Source organism: Ipomoea triloba, chromosome 4, assembly GCF_003576645.1.
Source record: "Ipomoea triloba cultivar NCNSP0323 chromosome 4, ASM357664v1".
In the NCBI taxonomy this organism is placed as follows: Eukaryota; Viridiplantae; Streptophyta; class Magnoliopsida; order Solanales; family Convolvulaceae; genus Ipomoea; species Ipomoea triloba.
The window spans coordinates 30221002-30229862 of record NC_044919.1 but is presented as its reverse complement, the minus strand read 5'-3'; the positions used below and the strand labels follow the sequence as shown (position 1 = coordinate 30229862).

Genomic DNA, 8861 nt, shown 5'->3' with positions numbered 1-8861 from the left:
TTCAACTTTCGGTATGAGTTGTATACTGGCCTTTTGAAAATTTTTTCATGGTTTTCAAAATTTTTTAAAAATTAGGGTTCATACTGCAACCAACTTTTTGGACTACCAATAAAAGTTGTTGTAATACCAACCACTTTAAAATGTACTTTTGGGTATATCTGTGGGTTTCCTTGTAATAGGAATTAGTTCAGATAATGAGAGACTTGGCAGTGTCTTCAAGCAAAGCCGGCAAAAGCAAGTCTGATGAGCAGAACCAACTAAAATGAAAATGACCTTAACAAACAGTACACTGAAATGTGAAGTAGTCTCTGCTCTGTCAAAAATTTTGTAAATTTAACAGCTACAATTTGATTTCTATACTTGTCTTACACTGAAATTGTGGCTTTCAAACATAGAGAGAGAGAGAGAGAGAGAGAGAGATGGTTTCTAAACACAGATTATTCGCCCTAAGCTATCCACTAAACGAATAAAAGAAAAGCATTAGTGCGATCCCGGCCCAGGGAGACTGACCATGGATCATGGATGCTTTGTATGCAGCGGCTTTTCTGAACTTCTTTTTGGCATCAAAACTGTCAGCGGTTGAGTTCCCGAAGAAGCGACTCGTCTAGAATTCACATTGGTTTAAGGGTTTAATGCAACTCGACAACAACACGTGGTTTGGAGAGCAGAGCACGATTATCTGTACTTGTTCTGTGACTCTGAATGTTCAAGCTGAGGAGGCAAGAGATCCATAACGCTACCTTGCGATTGCTGACTAGATGTCTCCGATGTTTCGGACTCGTCCTCTGTTGATAGAAACACGAGCATGAGATAGCGATACTCTATTCCTAGCAACTTCTAGAAAAAGCATCACGGTATTTCTATAATTCCAATCAGTCAGAATCGAAGGAGTAAAAAACTGAGAGGAGGGCGAGGGGAATTATAGCAAAACGGGAAAAAGAAGGTTGATGTGTGCATTACATTGTAGAAACAATAGAGAGCATGAATCTCGACTCTAAGATAAGAGTCACTTTGAAAGAGAAAATAAATCGTCAATAGTATGAAAAGAAGCATACCGAAGAGTGACTTTATGGTTGGCCTCTTTGGTTTGGTACTTTTCTTCTTCAATTCAGCTGGTAAACAGAATAAGACCTCAGTCAAGCAAAAGAATACTAATAATAAGCGTCCCTAATCCCTATATCATAGTTAATTTGGTATGGAGTATATATTTGGGGTGTCTATTAAAAGGAAAAAACGAGAAGAAAAAGAACATAGAAATCAAGCACTATATTTGTAAACATGCAGATATACTTAAGCCTCATTAATACCCCGCCCCCTTCAGAAAGGACTCAGATTTTTTTTACAATGCAGCTCGCTACTCCACTATAAATTTTTACGATACTAAAAATGTTTCTCATTTATGTTTTAATTCTTTTGCCAACCATGCACTAATTCTCGGTTACTGAATGCGTTTTTGCACAGATTCACAAGCAACCCTGTGTATATGCACATGAGCATAAAGGGAGAGAGAGAGAGGGACAGGAGAGTATTACCCATTCCGGGAACTTCATAATCGTTGACTATCTCAAAGTTTTTGTATGTGTACCCAACAAAATTAACGTCTTTAGATGGCAGCATCTGCACAGTGAGGGGGAAAATATTGACGACATGAAAATCATGATATATAATACTAGAGTACATTATAACAACACTGAAAAATTAGCCATATAATATGTCAACACAGCCATTTTTTTCAGAACAGTACTTAATATATCAAATATAAACCTAGCAGAAATCGGCACATAACATTCTGTAAATTCATATTCATTGTTAACTCTTAATAGCTTACATCAACATTCACTCTTTAGCTGTTCATATTGTAATCTACAACACCGAACAACTCTTCTTATTTTTAATGGAAATGGTAAATAGCAATATCTTATTATAAGTACCGTAGAGCTAAGAGTATAATGAACGGCAAAATACTCAGTAAGATACCCAACATTTATATAAAGGAACGGGAAGCACCAGAATGACTACCTTTCTCCATGGGCCCGATTTTGATGAAGCAACACTTTGGGAATCGGACTGAAGTCAAGAAAATATGAAAAACAAAAAGGTTATCTAACTGGAAAAAGAAAACAAGAAATAACCAAACAAATCGACTGGCATAGGATAGAAAAGAAGAAGCCACTACGTCTTCGAACTTTTCAAAGTTTTGTGTATCCAACTCGTCATTGACTTCGGGTATAAATGCAGCTGTCATCTGATATATTCTGTCCCAGTCGATTCCTTCAAACCAGGGATGGACCTAGAATAAAAATACCACCAGCTAATTTACTCGTTTACATTAATCCCCGTAACTGATCCAAGAACATAGCATAGGACACACCATACAACACCTTTATTTCATCTGCACCCTTCGACCCAATCCTGCGGCTGACGTTACAAAGCAGTTTGCTGATAAGATCTTTCGCTTCAGGAGATAGCCTTGCTTCTTCAGGAAACTTCAGATGTGATTTCCAGTTTACTATCTGCTTGTACGCGGGCAAAACCATTAATATATAAAGAGCGGAAACATTTTATTTATGAGAAAAGTACTGTTGGACAAACGTGAGGAACAAAAAGAAATGTTAAAACTAGAAATAAAGATGAATATTTGGCAGCAGTCCGAATCACACCTTCCTACATGTTGACATGGGATCATCGGAATAAAAAGGTGGATAGCCCACAAGCATTTCATACATTATAGCACCAAGTGACCACCTGCAAACAAGAAAAAACTTATAAGCGGGGAACAAGAGAGATGATTATAGATTAGGAACAGAAACAGAATGTTTGTTCTCATTGTAAAAACTTTATGAAGAAATTATAGAGCAGCAAATGCTATTCCAGCCTGTGAGTTGGACCATAGTGATGTCAAAGTTCAATATAAATCCAAGATGGCAATGGATCTAATAAAACATTATTAAATATTTAGCCACACAGAAAGACCATAAATATCCTCTGAAGTTAAGCTGTGTCTCCTCAAGAGTGTACTTTAAAGGATCTGTTGCCATATAGAAAATGATAAAACATAAAGATTCAGGTAAGTCCTCACAACATACAACAAACTAACCAGTCACATTCCATCCCATAACCTTTCTTCAGCAAAACCTCTGGAGCAATATAGTCCGGTGTACCCACAGTGGAATAAGCCTGTAATGCCCCAGTATGAAGAATGAAGTTAAGAAAAATGGGAATTCAGCAAATACACAGGCCTCCTAAGAATTAAGATGATTTCAAAGAAAACTACCACCATCTGAAAGAATAAAGTTTAAACTGGTGCCGTAGTGCAACAATTTATTATATCATCAAATAGAATTACCTATCACTCTATCAGTTAACTAGTGGAGCAAAAAAACAATAAGAAGTTTAATAAAAGGGCGCAGAAAACGAAGAAAAGAGAAGTTTGCATGGGAAAAGCTTACAAGCGTCCTCCTATTTTTCTGCCAATGTTGTAGTTTTTCTTGCTGAGTGCGTTTTGGAGCAGCAGTTTGGTCATAGCCTTTTGAAGCCCCACCGAGATTCTCTCCCACTTTGAAATCCCCCTCTTGTATGGTACTGCAATCTAAAGGTTTACATAGTCCAAAATCCGATAGTCTTAGATGGCCATATCTATCTAGTAGCAGGTTATCGGGCTTGATATCTCTGCAACAAATAAAATCTCCACATCATAAGTTAGAGCAGATATGTACTAAAAAAAATAAAAGATTGACACAGGAGATTAGAACAAGTAATGACCTATGTATATAATTATGTTTATGGATTGATTCAATAGCCAAGACAGTCTCTGCTACATAAAATCTTGCCTCATCTTCAGTTAAAGTATCCTTCCTCATAAGTAAGGTCATCATATCTCCACCGGGTAGATATTCCATGACAAGGTATAGATACTCTTGATCTTGAAAAGAACAATACAGTTTGACAATGCAATTACTGTCAACCTCTGCAAGCAAATTCCTTTCAGCTTTCACATGCTCCACCTGATACAATCCACAAGTAAATGACCAATTGGCATAGTGCATAGAGCCATGATAACACCATCCTAGGCTGATAATCACAAACCTGTCCTCTGCGAAGCATTTCTGCTTTTTTCAGTTTTTTCATAGCATACACATGACCAGTTGTATTTTCCCTGCAAATCCTGACCTGCACAGTAAAGAAGTCAATTGCTAATAAATCATCTGAGCAGATGCATTGCAATTAAACATGGAAAATAAAGAGAATTGATTGATTCTTTTAAAAAACCATATGAACTACCATACTCTAAGCAAAAAGGCCATAAATGAAAAGCAATGGATCTTACATCTATGACCCATGATATTTACCTCCCCAAATGCACCCTTTCCTATCATTGTCAGCAACTCAAAATCATCAGCACCCATTTTATGCCTCTGAAGCCGCATATACTCAGTTTCTTTCTTCTCTAAAAACTTCAAAAGATTACTTTGATCTTCTTCTGAGACATCAGCATCAGCAAGTTTTTGTTCCAGTAAAATTCGGCTACATGCCAGATAAGAAAAATTAGAAACAACCACTAACTTTCTACCATCACAAGATGCATTAAACTCGAAACTACCCAATTCAACCCAGGGACGGGATAGATTTATAACCAACAAGTTGGGGAAGGCCTAGTAACAAAAGGTAATGTGTATACCATACCGCTCCTTTCTCTCCTTCAAAATCCTCATCTGCTCCTTGTAATGATTCTCTATGTATTGCTTCGCCGCAGCAACTTTCTGTTTGGTAATACTGGAGGCTTCTTCAGCTGATATATGCTTAGAATCTTCTACTCCACTACCCATTGAATCCTTCTTCTTGATTGACGCCCTCAAACGATCCCGTGATTGGAACTTCTGGAACCAACTCCTTGCTGTATCCATTTACTTTCCCTCAACTTATGAGGCTATATATATGAATTCTCCTAAAACCATAATCATTATACCAGTTCTCTTCTCATTCCCCAAATATCCAACGCCTACACAAGAATTTCAATACAGGAAAACATGAATACCTATACACGCATTAATTCAATATAGAACACAAACCAATCAATTCATTTCTAACGAAAACAATAGACTTGAGCTCCAGTTTCTAGGTATCAGCCAACAATATAACCAACATTTCGAATTTTTTTTTAATCCTGTTAACAATTATGCTTTAAGAATACGGTTTTAAAAGATCATGCCTTTAATGTGCTAAAGATGATAATGTTCAAATTCAATGAACATTGAGACCCATTTCCCAGAAACAGGAACAAGAAATGGGAAACCTATGAATTTCAATCGAAACCCGAAGAAGGTCGAAGAACATAGATCAAGTTAGACGTATTTGAAGCACATTTTTCCTGGGTAAAATCCTGAAAAAAACATTAAACCAATGCAAAAGAAAGAAGAACATATGGATCTGCTCACCGTCGAAATTCTGACGACGGAGAAGAAGAAGAAGGAGATATCAACCCAGTTGCCGAAACAGTAAATTTATACGCGTACGTCAAGATATACTCGGAATACCCCGTAGAAGAAATGCACAGAGATATGTGATGGTGATATGTATATGCAGTTCAATTAAGATCGTTATATTTTATGAACAGATTGTTACAGTGCATTTAATAAAAAAAATTAATTAAACACTTTTTTTTAATAAAAAAAATAGAGAGTAAATGTGAAATGCAATGCGAAAGACACTTAAAAGCGGTATTATTGATGATTGAAAATTACGGTGACTTCTCTCTTTTGGCTTTCTCCTCGTCATTCGCATGACGACGACGATTCTTTCGTTTGTTCAGGTCCAACCCATCCTCAAGCCATTGTCACATTATTCAAACTCGTCAGTTTCAAAATATAACAAGGTTTCATCTACTTGGTCATACAATAATTTATTGTATAATGATGTTTTTTTAACCAAAGCATGTGGCAAAGATATATAACTCCATATATACCTTTTAAAAATATTCTCTAACATATTATGTTTTGAAAGCTAACAAAGAATATATTAAGATAACAAATGGTTCAAAAATGGGAGTGGAACATCACTCCACACCGATTGAGTGGTGCTAGCTCCGATGACCTTGGTCAATTCATAAGCGGCATGATTTGTGTTTTTACTAATAAACTGAACTAAGCAACCTGGAATATAACTAATTAGTTGTGTACAAGAATAAATTACTGAACCAACATACGACCGAATTAAACTAGAAGATTGAAGGCTAGAACAAAAAATTAATCTATCATATTGGATTTTGACATTTGATTAGCCTTCATTCTGTAGTTATGATAGCGCCTCAGGAACAGCCATAGCCTCAACTATAAAAGGGTCGTGTGGGCATCGAAGATCAACCATTTATGCTACTTTAAAGGAGTCATCCTTGTTTTGAAGTAAAAAGCTGAACGCTATTGATCTCAGGTGGCCATAAAAGCCGGCATCGACTGAGCAAGTTCATTATGTGGATTGCTAGTGTTGTATGTGTGAATCTTCTAATGGCAACATTTGCCGTGGGGGGAGTGAGCGTACAATATTGCTAGCTGACCAGGAGGTCCATTGGGCTTGTAATTTTTGCCAAATTGACACGGAAGAGAGTAGTAATTCAGGAAAAAAAAAGTTAATTGATATTGTAACCGATGACCAATTATTGTATTGACCGACCAACAATTTCAGTTATAAGTTACAAAGTTAAAAATATTTGAATCTTTTGATAAATTGTTTAAAATATTTGGATTTTTTGATGGATTGTTGTCATGGACTTAACTTAGAGGTGTGCAATGATGTTTTTTATGGTAGAAGAATTTATTGATTATCAAAAATCAAAATATCTATAATTAAAGAAGGCGGAACACAATTTCAAACTAACTTTGACCAAGAAACGGCTTGCTTGAAAAAGTAAGTGGACGGCGCGATTTGCATACCGTTTAACAAAGAAGAAACGCAACCACCGACAATGAATCAATGATGTTATCAAGTTAAATAAATACTGAATTTTTGAAGAGTTTTAGTTGGTTATAACTATCTTTAAAGTTTTTTTCAATTATTAATCAACAATCGATTGTTATACACCCCTAATATTTTCATATGACCTTACCACGTGTTGAATTTGAATTAGAGATCCCGTAATTATATTCACAATTTTAAAATATCAAGACAATTAAGTTTGTTGAACAAATTATTAAGGATTAATATTTGATGCACCGCCGGTGTATAAATGCTATACACCGGCGGTGAAGGAGAAGATGCCACATCATTAAAAAACAAAGTCAATATTAATCAGGTCCTTTTTTGCAAAATATCTAAGATTTATATTTTATTAGGAAACTCATTTATTTCTAAGCATCAAAATATATTACTTTCCTAAACATATTTATTACTTAATTATTATATATTTAATTTCCTACACATTTTAAATTATTAGATACATTCTTAATTGTTCTCAATTACATACAATATTACCCCCCCCCCCCCCCCCCCCCCCCCCCCCCCCCCCCCCCCCCCCCCCCCCCCCCCCCCCCCCCCCCCCCCCCCCCCCCCCCCCCCCCCCCCCCCCCCCCCCCCCCCCCCCCCCCCCCCCCCCCCCCCCCCCCCCCCCCCCCCCCCCCCCCCCCCCCCCCCCCCCCCCCCCCCCCCCCCCCCCCCCCCCCCCCCCCCCCCCCCCCCCCCCCCCCCCCCCCCCCCCCCCCCCCCCCCCCCCCCCCCCCCCCCCCCCCCCCCCCCCCCCCCCCCCCCCCCCCCCCCCCCCCCCCCCCCCCCCCCCCCCCCCCCCCCCCCCCCCCCCCCCCCCCCCCCCCCCCCCCCCCCCCCCCCCCCCCCCCCCCCCCCCCCCCCCCCCCCCCCCCCCCCCCCCCCCCCCCCCCCCCCCCCCCCCCCCCCCCCCCCCCCCCCCCCCCCCCCCCCCCCCCCCCCCCCCCCCCCCCCCCCCCCCCCCCCCCCCCCCCCCCCCCCCCCCCCCCCCCCCCCCCCCCCCCCCCCCCCCCCCCCCCCCCCCCCCCCCCCCCCCCCCCCCCCCCCCCCCCCCCCCCCCCCCCCCCCCCCCCCCCCCCCCCCCCCCCCCCCCCCCCCCCCCCCCCCCCCCCCCCCCCCCCCCCCCCCCCCCCCCCCCCCCCCCCCCCCCCCCCCCCCCCCCCCCCCCCCCCCCCCCCCCCCCCCCCCCCCCCCCCCCCCCCCCCCCCCCCCCCCCCCCCCCCCCCCCCCCCCCCCCCCCCCCCCCCCCCCCCCCCCCCCCCCCCCCCCCCCCCCCCCCCCCCCCCCCCCCCCCCCCCCCCCCCCCCCCCCCCCCCCCCCCCCCCCCCCCCCCCCCCCCCCCCCCCCCCCCCCCCCCCCCCCCCCCCCCCCCCCCCCCCCCCCCCCCCCCCCCCCCCCCCCCCCCCCCCCCCCCCCCCCCCCCCCCCCCCCCCCCCCCCCCCCCCCCCCCCCCCCCCCCCCCCCCCCCCCCCCCCCCCCCCCCCCCCCCCCCCCCCCCCCCCCCCCCCCCCCCCCCCCCCCCCCCCCCCCCCCCCCCCCCCCCCCCCCCCCCCCCCCCCCCCCCCCCCCCCCCCCCCCCCCCCCCCCCCCCCCCCCCCCCCCCCCCCCCCCCCCCCCCCCCCCCCCCCCCCCCCCCCCCCCCCCCCCCCCCCCCCCCCCCCCCCCCCCCCCCCCCCCCCCCCCCCCCCCCCCCCCCCCCCCCCCCCCCCCCCCCCCCCCCCCCCCCCCCCCCCCCCCCCCCCCCCCCCCCCCCCCCCCCCCCCCCCCCCCCCCCCCCCCCCCCCCCCCCCCCCCCCCCCCCCCCCCCCCCCCCCCCCCCCCCCCCCCCCCCCCCCCCCCCCCCCCCCCCCCCCCCCCCCCCCCCCCCCCCCCCCCCCCCCCCCCCCCCC

General features: G+C 45.8%; 1 protein-coding gene across 2 annotated transcripts; it reads right to left on the bottom strand.

Moving 5' to 3' along the window:
- Positions 1–290: 290 nt before the first annotated feature.
- Positions 291–5557, bottom strand: LOC116017188 (serine/threonine-protein kinase tricorner). Of its 2 annotated transcripts, none has more exons than XM_031257720.1 (14): positions 5436–5557; positions 4684–4999; positions 4350–4524; positions 4087–4170; positions 3763–4004; positions 3450–3669; positions 3098–3177; positions 2661–2745; positions 2382–2513; positions 2177–2290; positions 2020–2067; positions 1533–1617; positions 1056–1112; positions 291–785 (listed from the first exon to the last, which is right to left on the bottom strand). In XM_031257720.1, the coding sequence occupies exons 2-14, from the start codon at positions 4902–4904 to the stop codon at positions 676–678; spliced, it is 1653 nt and encodes a 550-aa protein (XP_031113580.1). In that variant the 5' UTR covers positions 4905–4999; positions 5436–5557; the 3' UTR covers positions 291–675. The 2 variants fall into 2 exon arrangements, with proteins under 2 accessions (XP_031113580.1, XP_031113581.1); XM_031257721.1 differs by lacking the exon at positions 5436–5557 and adding an exon at positions 5210–5404.
- Between the last annotated feature and the right edge of the window lie 3304 nt (positions 5558–8861).

Excerpts from the sequence above, each read along its gene's own strand:
- LOC116017188 (XM_031257720.1), bottom strand. The coding sequence starts at position 4,904 with ATGGATACAGCAAGGAGTTGGTTCCAGAAGTTCCAATCACGGGATCGT. Across the intron at positions 4,525-4,683 it reads TTGAAGGAGAGAAAGGAGCG|CCGAATTTTACTGGAACAAA; the intron begins GTATGGTATACA and ends TCTGGCATGTAG. Across the intron at positions 3,178-3,449 it reads AGAAAAATAGGAGGACGCTT|GCTTATTCCACTGTGGGTAC; the intron begins GTAAGCTTTTCC and ends GGGGCATTACAG.